The 19,177-nt window shown below is 43.0% G+C and overlaps 1 protein-coding gene across 8 annotated transcripts in view; it reads left to right on the top strand.

Annotated features, from left to right (window-relative positions):
• Window positions 1-13,462, top strand: part of WNK2 (WNK lysine deficient protein kinase 2) — a 647,264-nt gene extending 633,802 nt beyond the window's left edge. For all 8 annotated transcript variants that reach the window (XM_085624584.1, XM_085624585.1, XM_085624586.1 and 5 more), the window contains one exon: window positions 11,352-13,462. In XM_085624584.1, coding sequence (XP_085480710.1) covers window positions 11,352-11,696 — 345 coding nt within the window. In that variant the 3' untranslated portion in view covers window positions 11,697-13,462. The remainder of the gene's footprint in view (window positions 1-11,351) is intronic.
• Window positions 13,463-19,177: the final 5,715 nt, after the last annotated feature.

Below are 19,177 nucleotides of genomic sequence, written 5' to 3'. Positions count from 1 at the left end.
TAAACTCCTGAAGAATCAGCTAAAACAAATTCAGTGTACAATTGGCTGAAAACACAATTTATCACTTTTTTTTTTAAATGGCAAATTAAAGGGAAAATGTATTCTAACAACCTGAATAACTCCGTGCTAACTCAAATGTAACCTTTAAGACTTCCATAAAGTGTCATCATTCCCATCATGCATTGCTGCCTCCGTGCACCTTTTTGTTTTTTGAAGAAAATTCAGTTGAAGGTACAAATGAATTGTTTGCTCAAGCGCATGGAAAACAGGGAGAGAAGATGCATCTTTATGTATTCAGGAAGAATCCTAAAGTCTGAGAATCAACATTAAAGGTAAATACCATTTCTTTACCTGTCATGGGATTTTCTCTGGTATCCATAAGCCATAGAGACACAAGCTAAAGAATACCCCCCTCATAGATGGGATCGAAATGCATTGGCAGAAAAATAAGATCTAATCTAGTCTGGTGTGTGCAATTTGTAAACATATTTTGAACTTCTTCATAAATTGAAAATCCAGAGGCTAGAAGGCTGATCATGCTGGTCTGTCTTCTGCCTTCCCAACCAGAAGGACATCTATCAAAAACAGCTGGCATGGTGACCCAAAAGGACAAGTGAGGAGGTAAACACCTCGGCAAAAAAGCAGAGAAATAAATGGCATTTACCACAAATAAGTTCACGCCAACCATGGTAGTCCTCAAAAGACATTGACAAGAGTAAAAAAAAAAAAACTGAAATTGCAGGGCTTCAAACAAAATTATCCTTGAACACAGTAGTGTTTGATGATCTTCTTAGAAAGTTGCTAAAATGGCCAGCCTCACTGACCATGATGAGAAGGCTGTCCGCTTCTGGGATTCTTAAAAGTGCAGTTCCAGCACTGAGTGAGTTCAGCTTGTTAGAAGCCCCAGTATGTCTTTAGTTTTCCCTTCTTAAAAAATGATGCAAAATAATGTATGTCATCCCAATGCGCAGTGGGATTAACTTGGCTGATCGCTGTTTTAAAACTATAAAAATAGAGCAAGAAAGTGCTGCCTTCTATAGACCTGTTCCATTTTACATCCAGTTTTTTTTTTATTTAGGAAAATGTTTTGTGATCCCTCCCACTCACTGAGGTCGTCTGCTATTGGTGGATATCAGGAAGAATCTCATGATGCAGAAGCAGGTGTCAACACCCCCCCCACCCCACCCGACAGCCCGAATTTTGTCCTAGCTATGGCACCAGTAAATCATTTATTCCTAGATTTTTCTCTTGATTCTAGCATTGACCGTTTTGCTTTTCAGATAGTGACCGAGAATTGCAAATTGTTGAGTGCAATAAACACAGGACTGAATTTGCTAGTCAGTCCTGGCCTTGGGTAATCGCAGAGCTTTCGACGAGGTCTTGTCTCTACATAGTTGGGCAAAGCTCACCCTCTTCCTTCTTTACAACTAAGACCCAGCTGTGGCTTTACTCATTAGCTTGGAGCTGTCCGTTGGGCCATGGAAGGGTAATTAAATGCCATATGACTATGTTGCACACCACTAGACGAAAGGGATTTTGATAAGAATGAACGCACCGTGGCTTGCGACTTCCCCAGGTCTGTCTATTTGTATACAGCCTGACATCTTAGGAGAGGCAGCAGGAAGGAGGTTGACCATCCAGGTGCCTGTCAGAAGAGTGGGTGCATGCTCAGACAGTAGTGCTGCCGGCACTGTTGCTGGTATCTGAAGCCATATAGAGGGAGGAGGGAACACTCAAACCAGCAGCATGGACAAACGTTGTAGCTAGCAATGTGATGTCACTAACCACTTGCATTACATTTTTACAAGGGAGTAATAATGCAGTTGACTTATTACATGTGTATTCGGACTTAAGAGTAAACCTGTAATTGAAAAATAAATAGGTGATAGGACGAGTACGATTGTCCGCTTACATATATTGACAACATACGTACAGTTTAGAAACATGGGAAGCCCTTATGGGTGAAGTAACTGTGGGCTTTTTTTTTTTTTAATTACTAGGACTTATTGGTTGTCCAATGTCTGTTGGAATCCCCTCACATATTTTCATGGTTCCTTACTGTCATCCCATTAGAGAGAAAGTTTCCATTGAAAGGTGTATCTTTTCTGTAGCCCCAAGGAATTATCTCCTTCTCCCTAGAGTCGGACTGGCCGGTAGGGCAATCGAGCAGTGCCTGACGAGCTGGGCTGGAAAGTAAGTGTGTTGGGTGGCTTTTTGGCTGTTGGTGAGCCAGTTTTTACTGTTGATTTCTCTGATATCAAAACACTTGTACAGCATGTATTTACAAGTTTTAAAGTGCCCCAAGTTGCAAACGTGATTAACTTCTTTTTAGCTATGCCCTGGGCCTATTTTCTGTCCCAGTCAGACTATGCTTATCCGCTCTACCTAACTAAATCCCACTCTTTGGAATTACACAGATTCAACACCCTCCACCTTTGGATAGCAAGATATGGTGGCCATGTTCTTTCTAGCAGGGTCAGTCATGAGTTGTCACTGTTGGGTATCCTCAGGCTCGGCTTGTAGCTGAAAATGGTCCACCTCTTGATAGCCCCAAGCCAGAAGAGCCATAAAGGCACAGGACAGTGGGATGATCAAGTGAGGGAAGGAAAGGAAGGGAACTGCAAGGAGGGAGACCTGTAAAGAAATAAAACAACACAAGGCAGTGTGTAGTTCCTATGGGACCCATTTGACAGTTCTTCTTGAGGGAAGAAGGTGTGCCTTCACAGACTCCTTTAGGCTTCACAGGGGGACGAGGGTAGTCCGTACCTCTCACGAGAACCCCTGTTAATAAGAGTCAAAGAAAACCGCACACCAATGAATCACACTAGGAACCATTAGATAGTCGCATCAACGAAAATAGAGAGCCTGGAACATTCATTTCATGCTCCTATTTCCCATATCAATACGCTTTGAATGCAAAGCTCTGGGAACCAAAGCACTGTAGCTGAGAAAACATCTCCTCCAGTATAAACGACAATCGCCCAGTCTCTGTATACACTCCGGGTAAGGTGAGCAACTGAGAAAAGGAACGTGGATGCTGGGGAGAGAAATGGCCTCAACAAGAGGCGGAAACAGAGTTCCAGACACAGTAGCCAGAGCGCAAGGCTTATCTTTCAACAGAAGTCCCGGAAGGCCAAGAGCAAAAAAACTATAGGCAGGAAATACTCGGTGAGCTGTGCAGAGCACCCTTACCTCACCAGAGCAAGATCGGCAACATTCTTCCTTCATGGCAAAAACGACGATGGAATTTCCGACCCAGTTCCGTAGTCCTTCGTTCATTTTCTAGCCGTTCGTCATTACGCCGATGTCAATTTCCGGAGGCTCATGGGAATCGTAGTCCCGCAATGTTCCGTATTCCCGGCATCGATACCGGGATTGGATACTCAAGACGTCCGTCCAGACACTCGTGGGGCACGCTCAGGTAATTTGCAACAGTACATCCCCCCCCTCACTGAGAGCGCGACACAGGACCCGGTTTCAAGGGGTACGTTTTGTGAAAAGAAGCGACTAGTCTGGAGGCATGGACACCAGTAGCCGGCTCCCAGGAATTTTCCTCCGGCCCGTATCCTTTCCATACCACCAGGTACCACAGTTTGTTTCTTCGTAGTTTGGCATCTATAATTTGTTTGACTTCGTACTCGACGTCATCGACCACAGCTGGCATAGTTTGCTTTTTCACAGGAGAGGCTGACGATTTCAGCAAAGACACATGAAATACTGGGTGAATGCACATGTGAGACTGCAACGCCAGTGTATGGCTACAGGATTGACCAGTTTGATGATTTTGTAGGGACCGATGTATCGCGGATTGAACACACTGTGCTTCTTAAATCAGATGTGTTTGGTAGACAACCATACCGTGTCCCCCATATGGTACAAAGGCCCTGTTCTTCGATGTTTGTCTGCAGCTGTTTTGTACTTTCCTTTGGCTTCGTTCAGATGTTTCCGAACACGCCTGAGTGTCTCCTGAATATGGGTCACTCTTTTGCCCACCTCTGGGAGTTTGGGGTGTGTCGTGGGATGAACAAAAGGCAGAAATCGTGGGTGGTACCCAAAAGAGCTGTAAAAGGGGGATACCCGTGTCGAACTATGTATGGCACTGTTGTAGGCGATTTCAGGCAACCAGAGGTATTCCACCCATGCATCGGTACTGTTATCAACATAGCAGCGAAGGTACTGTTTGAGAGTCTGTTTAAGGCGCTCGGTCTGGCCATCAGTTTGCGGATGGAAACTCGTGGTCAAAGCTGTGTTGATGTGGAGGGACACACACCACGCTTTCCAGAACTGGGCGGTGAACTGGAATCACGATCTGACACAATGGTCTGTGGTAATCCATGCAATCGTACCACATGAACCAGGAGGAGATTAGCCAAGACCCCAGCCGAGAGGATCTGTTTGCAGGCGATGAAATGCCCCATCTTCATGAGGTAGTCAACCACCACAAGAATAACAGAATAACCTTTGTCGTTCGGGAGACCAACAATGAAGTCCAACTATATGTTTTCCCAGGGCGAGTTAGGAGTGGGCATGGGTTGCAACATGCCAGCCGGTTTTTGGTGGTCTGTTTTCATCTTTGCGCAGATTTCACATGAGCGTGTCCAGGTCTTAATATCCACCAACAGAGAAGGCTACCAAAACAGCCTTTTGATGCGATCCACCGTCTTGGCGAACCCGTTGTGACCAGCGCTAGTTAACTCATGACACCAATGATAGACTGTCTTGCGTAAAGTCTCTGTGGGCACCAGTATGCGATTGGACTGCATGGGGATCCCCTGTTTCACCTGCCATTTTGGATGTCTCTTTAACCAGGCCCTCCATGTGAATGTGTTCATTCCTTTTCTTAAGTCCCTAAGGAATGTGTCAGGCTGTACCACACACAGGACTTTCTTAGGATCGACAATGGAGTTGTTCGGCATGTTTTCCAGTTCCTTTGGAGTTGACTGTCCGGTCAAGGTATCCGCTTTCTTATCGCTACCAGGTCTGTAGGTGATAATGAATTGGTATTCCGAAAAGAACAGCATCCATCGACGTTGTCGGGGAGTTAGGTGCCTAGCCGCGGTCATGAACTGCAAGTTTCGGTGATCCGTGCATACTGTTACAACAGAAGCGGCTCCCAATAAGAAATGTCTCCACTCCATGAAGGCTTCTCTGATGGCCATAAGTTCTTTTTCTGAGATGTTATAATTCCGTTCAGCTTACGGGACATATAGGCCACAGGATGGAGCTGCGCTGTTACGCAATGTCTTTGGGATAGGACAGGTCCAATAGCGACATCTGAAGCATCTGCTTCCACTACATAGGGCTTTGTGGGATCAGGGTGTGTCAGGATGGGGGCCGTAACAAAGGCGGTCTTTAATGCGCAGAAGGCCTCCTGTGCTTCTGGATTCCAGTCAAAGACCTGGCCCTTCCTCAACAGTTTGGTTATGGGTGCCACTAGCTTGGAGAATTGGTTTATAAAACGGCAGTAAAAGTTTGCGAATCCTATAAAGCATTGAACATCTCGGACGTTTTGAGGGGGAGGCCATTCTTTTACTACAATGATCTTTCTCTCAGCCATCTCCTGTCCAGATGGGGTGAGCATTACTTCAAGAAACTCGACTGTACAAACGTGGAACTCACACTTGCTTAGTTTGCAGAATAGGTTGTTGTTTTGCATGATGTCTAGCACAGTCTTCACGTGTTTTTCATGCGTTATGTCGTCATCGGAATAGACAAGGATATCATCTATGTATACCACTACATAATGATCCAGTATTTCATGAAATATGTCATTCAGGAAGTATTGGAACGCGGCTGGTGAGTTGCATAACCCATTTGGCATGACCAGATATTCGAATAAACCATATCGGGTCTTGAATGCCGTCTTCCATTCGTCTCCGTTCCGTATCCGCACAAGGTGATATGCTCTTTTGAGATCTAGCTTGGTGTATATGACTGCCTTCTTCACTTGTTCTAACAATACGGGAATTGACGGGAGCGGATAGCGATTTTTCACTGTGATGTTATTCAGCGCTCTAAAGTCAATGCATGCCCTGAGCTCGCCATTTGCCTTCGGAATAACCAATATTGGAGAGGCAGCTGGGGACTTTGATGGTCTAATAAATCCCGTTTCCAGGTGTTTATCAAGATATGATCTGAGGTGTTGGTTTTCAGGTTCCGTTAATGCATATATCCTACCACAAGGCACCACGGCTCCAGGAATCAAATCAATTTGACAATCGTATTGTCTGTGTGGAGGTAGTATTTCTGCCTGTATATCGTTACCTTAGCATTTTCCTGATATTGAGTGGGCAGCTGAGTGTCCTTTTCTGCTGCGGTGGCAATACACATTCCTGAGGCAAGAGCTGCAGCAGGTCCTTCAAGGCTCTTTATGCAGTGTTCCTGACAATACGAGGACGTCAAGTAAACTTCTCTGGTTACCCAATTGATTTCGGGGTTATGCTTTTGCAACCAGGGCAGTCCGAGTATTATACCATATTGAGGGGCCTGTATTATGTTGAAAGAAATTATTTCCCAAAAGAGGTTCCGAGCATGATTTCAGTGTTTCCGATAGGTATCCTATGGGTCCGGTGTTAAACTTTCTTCCGTCCACTGCATACACCACCTCGGGACTATCCTTGGGAATTAAACTTATGCCTCGACGTTGTGCCTCTCCCATATCCATAAAAAGGCCTGTGGCTCCAGAATCAATTATGGCAGGGACCGGGACCCACTCCAACTGGATTAGTAATTTCAAGTCTACGAACAAGTGGTCCTGCTGCTGGGTATTCCCATCATGAAGAGAAGGGATGTACGTCTGGCTCCAAGAATACCCTTCTTCGATCCTCGAGCGGGTTAGTTTTCCATTGGCTTGTCCATGGAAGTCTTCCCCAACCGGTTGCTCCCAAACCGATTGGTCTTCGGTTTCACTGGGCATTCTTTCACGAAATGCCCCCTTTTGCCGCAATAGAGGCAGAGTCCCTGTTTCCTACGGGTGTCTTTTTCGGCGAGGGTGAGAGCGTCTTGTACTGTGCCAATTTCCATGGCTTCTGGGGTGGGCGCCACAAGCTGTTCTGTAGTTTTGGGCCCTTCAGCTGGATACTAGCTCCGTTCTCTTCTTTTGTGCTTGCCCTTGCGCTCGCTCACCCGGTGGTCAAGTCGTAGAGCTAAGTTGATTAGACCTTCGCAGGATGTGGGCTGTGGATCGATTTGAGCGATTACATCCTTTAGCTCTTCATGGAGTCCTTGATGAAAGAGGGCAGCTTGCTTAGCTTCAGGCCACTTGGTTTCAGCCACCAATCTCCGAAATGAATTGAGATACACCAGTAACTCCCTGTTTCCTGTGTCAATTCCAGGAGTTCTCGATCTGCGGTAAAGGATTCGGCCCGTCTGTCGAACACTCTTAGGAATTCCTCCTTAAATGCTTCTCAGTCATGAAGCAGAGGGTCGTCTCAGCTCACTAGTGGTACTGCCCATTGGGCAGCGTCCACAGCTAAGTATGAGATAAGGAAAGCCACCCTTGCCTGGTTGGTAGGAAAAGATTTTTGTTTACAGGAAAAGTGTAACAATATTTGCGTCAAGAATACCTGGACCTTATCAGGTTCCCCATGAAATCTCTCTGGTGTGGCCAATAGAATGTTAACTGGCATTTCTACTACAACTGTACTGGAAGGTGAGGCTGGTGTGCTACTTATATCAAAGGGATTTCTTTGAAGGCATCCAACGCGCGCCCTTAAATCCGCAGTTTCCTGACGAGATGCAGCCAACTCCGCCTGCACTCATGTCAGGACGGCGATCACGTCCTCAAGGGTTGCCATTCTAGTACAATCTGACCGGGAGGATAGTTATTCATGGGTCGGAAATTCTGTCACTGTTGGGTATCCTCAGGGTTGGCTTGTAGCTGAAAATGGTCCACCTCTTGAGAGCCCCAAGCCAGAAGAGCCATAAAGGCACAGGATAGTGGGATGATCAAGTGAAGGAAGGAAAGGAAGGGAACTGCAAGGTGGGAGACCTGTAAAGAAATAAAACACAAGGCAGTGTGTAGTTCCTATGGGACCCATTCGACAGTTCTTCTTGAGGGAAGAAGGTGCGCCTTCACAGACTCCTTTAGGCATCACAGGGGGATGAGGGTAGTCTGTACCTCTCACGAGAACCCTTGTTAGTAAGAGTCTAAGAAAACAGCACACCAATGAATCACACTACCAACCATTAGATAGTCACATCAACGAAAATAGAGAGCATGGAACATTCACTTCATGCTCCTATTGCCCATATCAATACGCTTTGAATGCAAGGCTCTGGGAACCAAAGTACTGTAGCTGAGAAAACATCTCCTCCAGTATAAACGACAATCGCCCAGTCTCTGTATACACTCGGGGCAAGGTGAGCAACTGAGAAAAGGAACGTGGATGCTGGGGAGAGAAATGGCCTCAACAAGAGGCGGAAACAGAGTTCCAGACACAGTAGCCAGAGCGCAAGGCTTATCTTTCAACAGAAGTCCCGGAAGGCCAAGAGCAAAAAAAACTATAGGCAGGAAATACTCGGTGAGTGGTACAGAGCACCCTTACCTCACCGGAGCGAGATCGGCAACGTTCTTCCTTCACGGCAAAAACAACAATGGAATTTCCAACCCAGTTCCGTAGTACTTCGTTCATTTTCTAGGCGTTTGTCATTACGCCGACGTCGATTTCCAGAGGCTCATGGGAATCGTAGTCCCGCAAAGTTCCGTGTTCCCGGCATCGATACCGGGATTGGATACTCAAGAAGTTGTCCGTCCAGGCACTCGTGGGGCGCGCTCAGGTAATTCGCAACATGAGTGAAGGCATGGTAGTTGCAAAAGGTTGCCTCATCTGTACGCCAAGTGCTCCTTTACACACTAAACACTGTAACATTCTGCACTGTGGCACAACTGCAAACCTCTTCTAGCAGGGTCAGTCATGACTTTGTGCAAACTACTACACTTAAGCTGTTGCACGAACTATTAAAACATTGCACCTACCTTATATTTGCTCATCCCTTTAGCATCTGTGCAGCCTTTGAGCATACTACCAGTGTTGTGCCGCAAAGTGGGCAAAAAAGAAATGCACTTTGTGCTCCAGAGGCTCCTGACCTGGCTGTGGGGCACCATCAGGAGGGGTGTCCACCTCAGCCACAAAAGTCACCCAAACTTTCATTATAGAGTCTTGGGATGGACTCCAACTGCACTGCGTAGACATGTACATCTGCTTCTCAGCCTCCCCTTAGTATTCCCTCCTGACTCGGTCATAAGTTGTGCTGCTACCCAACTTTGTTTTATTTGTTTTATAAACTTGTATCACAAACTGTTCAGACCAATAAAACTCTACATCAAGTACAATAGAGAAAGGTGTTTTTAAATAAGTCATTTTTCTCTTAAGTAGCTTATACTGAGTGAACCATTATGATAACAGGTATAACGTTTCAATACAATGATGCAATCAAAGGTATTGCAATTTTTAAAGAAACAATAAAAACCATGCGATAAGAAAAGATTATTTTTATATAAAAAGAAGAAGAGAACGAAGCAGCAGAAGAAAGCAATAAGGGGTAGGGTAGGAAGAAGACATGAGAAAGAATAGTGATGAGAATAGAGAAAAGATAGAATGGTAATTAATTAAGATAACGGTGAGCGCAAAGAAAAATATGTTGTGATAAGGCAACCAATATAAATCTGATTTCACTTTATGGCATACGAATAGGGAGGAAACTGATATTCTATTTTCATCACAAATGAATTCAAGTTCCACCATGTTCCACTATGTTAATTCAGATGTATTGCTAATGGTATGGTACATTGGAATATATTTAGGCATTTAGACACCATAGCTTTTCAAAAGTTAGATACCTGAGAGCAAATAGTAAGTGAGTTAAAGTAACATGGGAGCTGGAACACGACCAACATAGTGGGGAAGCAGGAAAATTAAATTTAGAAATATATTCTTGTGTAATAACTCTATTATACATTAAAAAAAAATGAAGATTGTGTCACATGAGCAGCTTTGGGTGAGAGTTACCATTAACTTATTTATATTGCTTAATTGGCTGGATGTTCTAACAGAATATTGTGTTTTAAAAATCTCACCATAAAAATACGGCATCCAGAAAATCATTTACTACAATACCACAAACTTAAGGATAGATCTGTTGAAGCATAGATATATAAAAAAACATAGAAACTCACTGAAAAAAGTACTACTGTTTAGAAACCATAAAACCAGGGAAACTCACTATTCATTTGTAACTGACATAACTATAACTTAAACTTCCATAGATGTCAGATGTCATCAGTGATCTAAAATGTGAGGTCATAAGCAGTGCATCACAGCAGTGCAAGTTATACTTATGTCAGTTACGCATAGCTGACAAATTTTCCTGGTTTTATTGTTTTTAAATGGTAGTGTTTTTTTGCGAAGCTCTACGTTTTTTAACGTAAGATAATATCTTCTTCAATACGTTTGTGTCCAAAACCTCGCTGCGCGTGGCCTTTGGGGTGTGGGTTGTTTACTCCCACAGCACCACAACTGTTCCAAAAAAGGTTTTGTATTTTTAGCCCATTAGAGGAGCCGCCGAGTCCTGTAATCGTGGGAGCAACATTTTTCTTCATTCATGCTCGTGCCACTGGCCAAATCATTCAACCTGCTCTATTTTGCCACATGTTCCTGCACACAAAAATGTGTCTAAATTTTGAATCGTAATTTTTCTATAAGAGCATTGCACCAAATGACGAAAAACACACTCTGAATAAAAATCTAGCTTTCTGCCGAAGTTAGTGTAATTCTGTTCCACTGTTCTTCCTGTATCATTGTCCAATTTTTCCTATGGAAAATGCAAGGGGTAAAGGTTTTTGGGGACCCTATTTTTTTTCTCTGCCTCCGCTTGACAGATCACCTCAATACATTCCTGCTGAGGTGGCTGAACTATTTTTCGGTAAGCTTCTTGAAAATTTGTCTAATGGTGCTAAAGTCATTAGCAAAACAAAGAACGCTCTTGCTATGGAAACTGAGTCGCATATAACAAGACAGTGGAAACCGTCACTATGTGATATGTACATAGGTACAGATTTACTATTCATAACTTCACATATATTTACCTTAACAGTGTATATACTTTCAAGATATGGAATTAAGTATAGTCAATCTGTACCTACTAGTATAGACTTACTCTCACATTATTGCAGTAGTTGGTTTTCTGCCTATGGTATTTTTGTATGCTGATATTCTGATATCCACCAGGGCTCTGGCATCTGGATCTTCTTTGTAAGCATTTTCGATGGATGACAAAAACATTCTCAATTTAGGATTGAAAATATACTTTTTGAATTCAACGTTATTTAACTTGTTTATCCTTGTTTGTAGGTCACTTCAGGAGCAGCATTGGGACAGAAGTATATTGCCTCAACGGCTTGTCCCTTGTCCGCAGCATTAGCGGCCAGTGTTGCAGCACCCAATCCAGGCACAGCCTTGCCTGCTACAGTACCCCCTTATAGGATGCCTCACTGTCAATATGGAGGCTTCCCAACTGCAACGTTTGGTGTACAGTGGTCTGGCACAATAGCACAACCTGGGATTGCAGGCGGTCAGGCTATTGCACCCTTGCCAGCTTTCAGCAAATCGGACTTGAAGAAGTTTCCGGTGCCATTACAGCACTCAGTCATCAGCCCTGATTTTGGCCAACCTGGCACGAACATGAACATCACATAGCTTTTTCGCCTTTGAAGAGTGACAATTTGACATTTTCTTAGAGTGTTCGAGCCAATAATTGCCATACAGTATGCCATGGGTGGTATGGTTCCAATGCCGTCCCATAGTTTAGGTCTGACACCGCTCACAGCCATACACTACATCAAGCAATCACTGTGAAATTATTTCACACCAGGAATAGGTTGTTTGCAATGGCAATATTTGCTTCTTTTCCATCGCTGAAGACACTTTATTATACGTCGATCCACTGTTTTACACTTGCAATGTTCTAATTAATGTACTTGAATTGACGATTTCGAAAATATTAGCCGTGCAGAAGTACAGTGCCTTGACTTTGATTTCCAGCCCCAGCTGGAAAAATGTAAAAATGTTTGAAAGGTGAATTTTATTTTATGATCTGCTGACTTTCTATTTTTATTTGCGACAAAAAGATGCAAAGGTTTACTGTTTAAAGTATTTGTCTTGCACTGCTCGATTTTCTAATGTAAATGCTTTTATTTTAACTAATGACGTGTACAGATATTGGCAGATGAACAAATTAATTTTGTTGTTGAGTTTTTGAACAGCAGTTTCGGCATACTCAAGACTACAAACACATAGCTTTAAAATGAGAGCATTTACAAATGAAGCAAATTTTATTCTTTTATGTAATATTTTGTTTTGTAAAATGTCGTGGATATCTATTTTCTTTACCGCACTGAGTTGTTACTTGCCCCCTCCTAGTATCATTTCCATAGCTAACTCACAGCCAAATGTTCACAATTTAGTTTTAGTAAAAGGTGTTGAAGGTCATTCAACTTTTAAGTTGTGATTTTCTCTGTTGAAAATCAGTGAGTAAGTGGTCTTACAATCTGGAAATGTTTTTAGGATAACTTCTGTTGCAGCTGCACCCATTATTTTGTTTTTGCCATTGTTTATCTGAGAGCTTTAGTTTTCAAGAGCATTTCTCACTTTATCAGTATTAGCACACCACACAAAATGCATGCAGATTGTTTTGAGCTCCATTCCTATGTACAATTGTTTATGATAGCGTTACAGATAATTTTACATTTACTTTTCCTTTCAAGTTCAATAGTTATCACCAGGCACGATTTGTAAAGGGACATAGACTGGCACTGTATGTTGGCACTCCTGTTTGCATACCCTTTTCACAGTTCCACTCTTCTATGGTTTATTTCACTAGAATGTATTTTTTTTTGCAACAGTTCATTGTCAAAAAGGCTCCATCTCTGATTTGCATATTAACTGTTTGATCGAAAAAGGGGACATTGTGGATACAAGTAAAAATGAAGGCACAATACTCAGACTTCACCTGCCATATGTTTGCAGAATTTGCAAAAAGGCGGGCAGGTCTTGTGCTGCCAAGCTGTGAATTGTATAGTTACAGTGTAGTCTTTTAAGCAGTCTGATGGTCATTTTTTGTTTTGTTTGTACCCTTGAATATTGTTTTCACCAATTCATGTAGAATTGAATTTTGTAGACATTTACGCAGTTTCTTCTGCCAGTTCAAGTTACTTGTGGTAAGAGATTTCTGTTCTCTCTCTCATGCATCTTTGTGTTTTTAGATTTGGGTCTGTATGCTTCACAAGCAAAGATGGAAAACTTGCTCCCACCTCAATGACTCCTGCTTGCATCACATCTTGCCTTCAGAGAGACGCTTTTGCCTGTTAATGTACCCTTCCCTTGGATACTGACAACGTCAGTGGCACTAAATCCCCAGGAGATTGTATATTAAAGAAGAAAAATAAAACATTTTGTGCTCGAAACGGTTGAAAACAACTTGTGTTTTTTCTCTCGTGTGTCAGCCACTACTTAGGACTTCAAGCTGATATTTTGTGAACCGCTCTGTCTAAATCAGGGGTCTCCAACCTTTTCTGTAGTGAGAGCTACTTCTGATCAGTGAAAATTGTAGTGAGCTACTAAAGGTTAAGCAACTCACAATTTTTTCCGAGAGACTCCCCACGCCCAGCTTTTTTTACTTTAAAACTGTCTCATACCTCGTCACCCACTACACTGCTACGCGCTGCGTCCCATAACATAACTGCACCTTGGTGTTCATCAAGCAAGACATGGAAACACTACCTGTCCTACACAGAATCACAAATCAAAGAAAACACTTCCAGCCATCCACCCTACATGTGCCATAGCTTGCTCACCGTGTAGGTAAGTACTTCAGTGCCATACATTGGGTTAGTAAGTGCTATAAAAATGCTGCAACAAAATGCCTCTCATTTCCTCGTTATCAAATAAACAAAGGGAGAAAAGTTATGCTACAAATTAATTATGATTATCTTTCATGCCGGGCCTTTGCAGACTATTAAAACAACAACAAATGACCGGTATTTGGATAGGAGGCAACTCTAGTTTCAGCATGTGCATTATTTTATTTTCAAATGACAAAACATGCTCCTGCTCATTAAATGAGTGTTTGTACTAGCATCTCAGTTTTTAAAACCGAAGGTAAAAGTTGTCCCTGGGCACAAACCTGTGCCTTCATTGAGGAACTTCATTTTATGATAATTAAATCATGGAAAGAAAGTTGCTGATTTCAGTTTGCAACCTTGCAGCTAGCTCAGATAGATACAATTTATTTAAAAAATACATTTAAAAAAAGTCTGAAACGCTGCTTTATTACATGACAAATTTTCCAACTATGTACCAACATGAAACTTGTTATGGTAAGAGATGGTGTATTCTGGGTTTTGTTTTTAGTTTGAATTTCATAATAGCCAGACAGCTGTCCACTAAATAAAACAGTATGGATTACCAGGCAAAATGAAGATAGATTCACCACATGATATTGGAGAGGTATAAACTTATCATTATTATGAAATGGGAGAAACGTAGGCAAAATTGATTCCATAAATCAATGTTTGATAAATGGCTTCCTTGGGAAAACAAATATTTTATTAGGGCAAAATGCCCATAGGAGGCAAAAAGAGGTAAATGTTTTTTTTAGTTTGATTTTCTGGATTCTTCTAGGTTTGAACCATTTACATAATAAATGTTTTTGGAGGCACTTAGGTTTGCACATCTACCACAGACTTGCCTACCCACTTCTTTAGAAGGTAGGACTAAAGAGGGTGGGTTTATTTTACATTGTATTAATTTTAAGTAGCATGTGGAAAATCTGAAAACCCTGTAAAAACATATTCACAAAATAGAAATGTTGGTTTTCAAAAAAAGTAGCCAACAACACTGTTAAAACAGTTGCATGCCCCTTGAGTATTCTCAGCGCCAGGGTGTGTACCTGTATAAACATTGTTTTTCGTCCATCCAGCTTCACATTAAAAAACACCCAGAAAATAACAGTAATGTTCCCACGTCCCTACTTTTGAATTTAGCACCTGGTTCTGAGATATTTTAGCTGCATCTAATTCTAATCATTAATGTTTCAAACACAACTTAAGCTCGCCATCTGGTTACTTAGCCACATATCTCTTTCAGCTTCTGTCAAGTGACAAAATGCAGACTGGTAACTTTTTAATGAGAACCACGTTTTCCATGCTGGTCATATTATGGTTCCATAGCAGCGAACTCAATGGATTAATGTACCTGCTGCAGAAATAGGCATGCAAACTGAACCTCGCAGATTCAAACACACTACGAAAGCTCAGGAGGTTATTGTGCTTGATACAGGGCTCCAGATGTAACCCACAGTTTACCACCTCTTGCCCCGGTAAGATAGTTGAATAGTTTAACGTAGGACATCTCCCTACAGATACGTTTCCTGTTCTAGAATATACATCGGAGGTAAATGCACCTCCTTCACTAATCTGAGTTAACCTATGTCTCATTGGTTCCAATGAAAGTAGGATAGATCAGGGGCTTAATGCACTTGTTGCGAAGCACCGGAGGTCACAGTTTACACTTACAGTCTACGTGAGATAGTTCATGGGATTAATTCACTTGCAATAGTGCAAACGACAGAAGTTTCAGTCCCAAGAAGACAGCTCAGGTGAATAAAGGACCTGCTCAGGATATCTGTGGGTACCCTGCGGGTCACATCTTTCAGTCTTACTAAGGTTGCTCATGGGGCAGAGCATCTGCTGCATTACTAAAGAACAAAGCCTTGAAGTTTTCCCGGTTGTTCTAATCTGCGTTATCGGATGACGCATTTTAAGGTTACAAACAGTGGCTGTAAGCCTGGGCCCATGCTTTGCTCGTCCTCTTCCAAAAGCACTGCTAATTAATTTTCTGTCTGTTTAGTCAAGTGACTGCACCCACGTCTTGCCACTCTATGCTATCTCCCCGTGTACGCCCTGATCATCTTTTCATTAATCTGTTTGCTGACAGAGAAAGCAGGTAAACCGCCATCTTTGAGAACACATATCTTCACTTCTGCCTAGCATGCACTGAGACTGCTCGCTGCTGGGGCTGTCTGTAATGGCTGGGGCTGTCTGTCATCTGATTAGCACTTGGTAACCAGAACAAAGGGAAAATGAAATAACTTTATTTATTATCTGATTTATACCTAAAAAATTCCTATAAATGAAGAGTCACCTGACCACTCGGCAATTGTATTTCAGCTAGTGGACAGGAAGGGGATTAGCTATCCTTAAGAGCGTTTTGACTTGCAGTCATAGTACTTTTTCCCCGCGGGCTTGTTTCTTGAATTCCAAATATACATTTTTCAATCTGCTAACCGCAGCACTTGAAAGTAGGCCTTTGTTTACTGAAATGTTATAATGAAAGTTAAAAGTGCATGTTTTTCAGCTGCACGCATTTTTAAAATGAAGATGAGGACGGTGCTCCCCAGTGCGCGTGTTTGGTTTTCCGATTATCAGTATGCTGATTAACTATTATAGAATCATTAAAATTAGGCAGTGTTTCACTACGATTATTTTTTTGGGGGCGGGGGAGTATTGCATGCACGGCCGCGCACTTTCACATCAAAAGGTCTGACATCCACTGAGCTGTTTTCACTTACTATGCAGCTACTGAACTAAGGGCTCGCTTACCAATCTGTTAATGTGTCCCACTTCTCGCAGGATCAAAAGGCATGTGGCACGGTTTTCCGTCGCGTTGATAGATCACCATGCTTGTGCCACCTGAACTGCAGCTTACCGGGCTTTCCGTCCTGCTGCTTTGAGCACACGTTGCGCAGGATATAAAGCGCGCTGCCAGTTCGGAGAAGGCCAGTGAAGCAGTTCCTGCCTGTGCTGGAGTTCAGGAAGAACGTCATGTTCTTCAGCCTGCCCCGCCCCAGCTAAGCTCACTTCAGCCTATCCGAGCAGCTGGTTTGGGTGAGGGCGGGCAAGCGCTCATAACACACCTAAAAAAATAACGATGGGATAATAAATAGATACCGGAGCTTAGAATGAAGCAATAAAAATTGGATGCCGGGCCGAGCTACTCCCAGGGGGATCGCGAGCTACCGGTAGCTCGCGATCGACCGGTTGGAGACCCCTGGTCTAAATGATGTTTCACGAGAAGATAATTGACAACTTTACTAATAGAACATTTTTGAGCAAACTCTTTTGACTGCAGATTGTGTTTTAGACCACAACGTGTTGATGGCAATGGACACGTTGAGCATCATGCAGTGGTAAAGAATTATACAGAAATGGGTTAGTCGAAACCAGAGCAAATCTTGTAGGGGACCCATAGTCCTTTGATACTATTAATCTGGATTCAAAACTTATTTGTGTACCCTGTCTACACCTATAAATCGTAATAGCTTGAGAACAGGTAACATTTTATGATGATTTACATTGGTTTGCTCCAAACCTGTAACTGTAATTCAGAAATCATATTTAAAGTTGTTCCGCAGTACAGTTTCCTTATGAATACAGGCACACTGTACCGATGAACAAGTTAGTTACCTTTGGGAACACCTTTTCTGGTAGAGACTGTATCTAACTGCATAATCCCCACCTTAAAACATTCCCCAGGTGTCAGACTGGATCTGTAAAATCTTAAGCAGTACCTCTTTGCGTCGTTAGGTGCTGTCAATAAGCTCGGCGTCTACAGCGGCATTGGTGTGCCCATAGAAGCGTCATTCCAGTGTGCTGACATCAGTTTCTTTTGTGACTATTCCTGGAACAAAAACGCAGAGCTACGTGAAAACCAATGTTTTGACCAGTGTGCAGTATCTAATGGGATCTTCAGGGTGAAGACCTCAGTTCGCACAGCGGGAGGATAGAAGGGTCGATGAGGAATCTGCAGTTAGAATCTCTTTAAGAAAAGGCATTATCAAAGGTAAGGAACTTGTTCTTCTTATTGAGACTTCTAACTGTAGATTCCTCACCTTAGTATAGATACCAAGATATACCTCCCAAGAGTTGGGTGTGTGAACTGACAAGACAAAAAGTCCTGGAGGTTCGAACAGGCAAATGCTCATCTTGATGGACCTGACTGTCCAAGCTAAAATGCATTGTGAACGTGTGGAGTGATGCCCATTTAGTGGCTTGGCGGATGCCCTGGACAGATACCCCGCATGCCAATGCAGTAGTAACGGCTTTGTCCCTGGTGGAATGGGTCCGCAAGCCCTCATGAAGCTGCTTTTAAGGTGGTGCGTAGCAGATTTTAATGCACAGCACAATCCATTAAGAGATGGTCGGCTTCTGCACATCTTTGCCCTTTTTTGCTCCGGTGAACCCCATGAAGAGCTTATCATCCACCCAATGGTCTTTGGTGCGAGCAATGTAGAACAAAAGATCTCTTTGGTTCCAAGCAATAAAGTCTATACTCTTCCTTGAAAAGATGTAATAACCACTAAAAATACCATTTTGAGAGTCCAGAGACGCAGAGGACAGCGGAGTAGTGGCTCAAAGGGAGAACACAACAAACATGAGGACCAGATCGAGGTCTCAGTGGGGCATTGCAAAGGGGGTAGGAGGAAACATGTGCTGTAAATCTTTCAGAAAATGAGTCCCAACAGATGACTTCAAAAGGAAAGGCTGGTCCGGCAACCACAAGAAAGTAGAAATGGCTGATAAGTAACCCTTTACAGTGGCCACGGCAAGGCCTTGCCAGGCTAGAGATAAAAGCAACAGCAACACCTCCAACAGTGTTGCAGAAAGGGCTCCACATGATGTAAGGAGCACTAGACCACAAACTTATCCTAACAGCAGACGTATACAGTTTTAGTGGAAGGATGCCTGGCTGCCAAGATGCAATCACAGACCTCAGAAGGAAGATTGAAAACTCAATTGCCGCTGCTCAATATTCATGCATGAAGGTGGAGAGTGCGCAGGTTTGGTTGCAGGATCATGCATTCCTAATCCTCTCGAAGGGGCATCCTATACGGAGGACCAATGCTCAGGAGTTCAGGTAACCATACTTACTGTGCTCAATCTGAGCCACTAGGATAACTTGGGCCCTCCAGTCCTTATCTTGAAAACTAGGGGCAGGAGTAATATGGGCGTACTGGAGTCCCGAGGTAAAAAAAGTGTCTCCAAGCAAGAGTCTTTCTGGAAACTCCAACTCACAGAACTGCTGACGTGTGTTCATGGCGGTGATGAATAGATCAAGCCAAG

The sequence above is a fragment of the Triturus cristatus genome, chromosome 9 (genome assembly GCF_964204655.1).
Source record: "Triturus cristatus chromosome 9, aTriCri1.1, whole genome shotgun sequence".
In the NCBI taxonomy this organism is placed as follows: Eukaryota; Metazoa; Chordata; class Amphibia; order Caudata; family Salamandridae; genus Triturus; species Triturus cristatus.
This window is presented reverse-complemented; position numbering and strand designations above follow the sequence as displayed.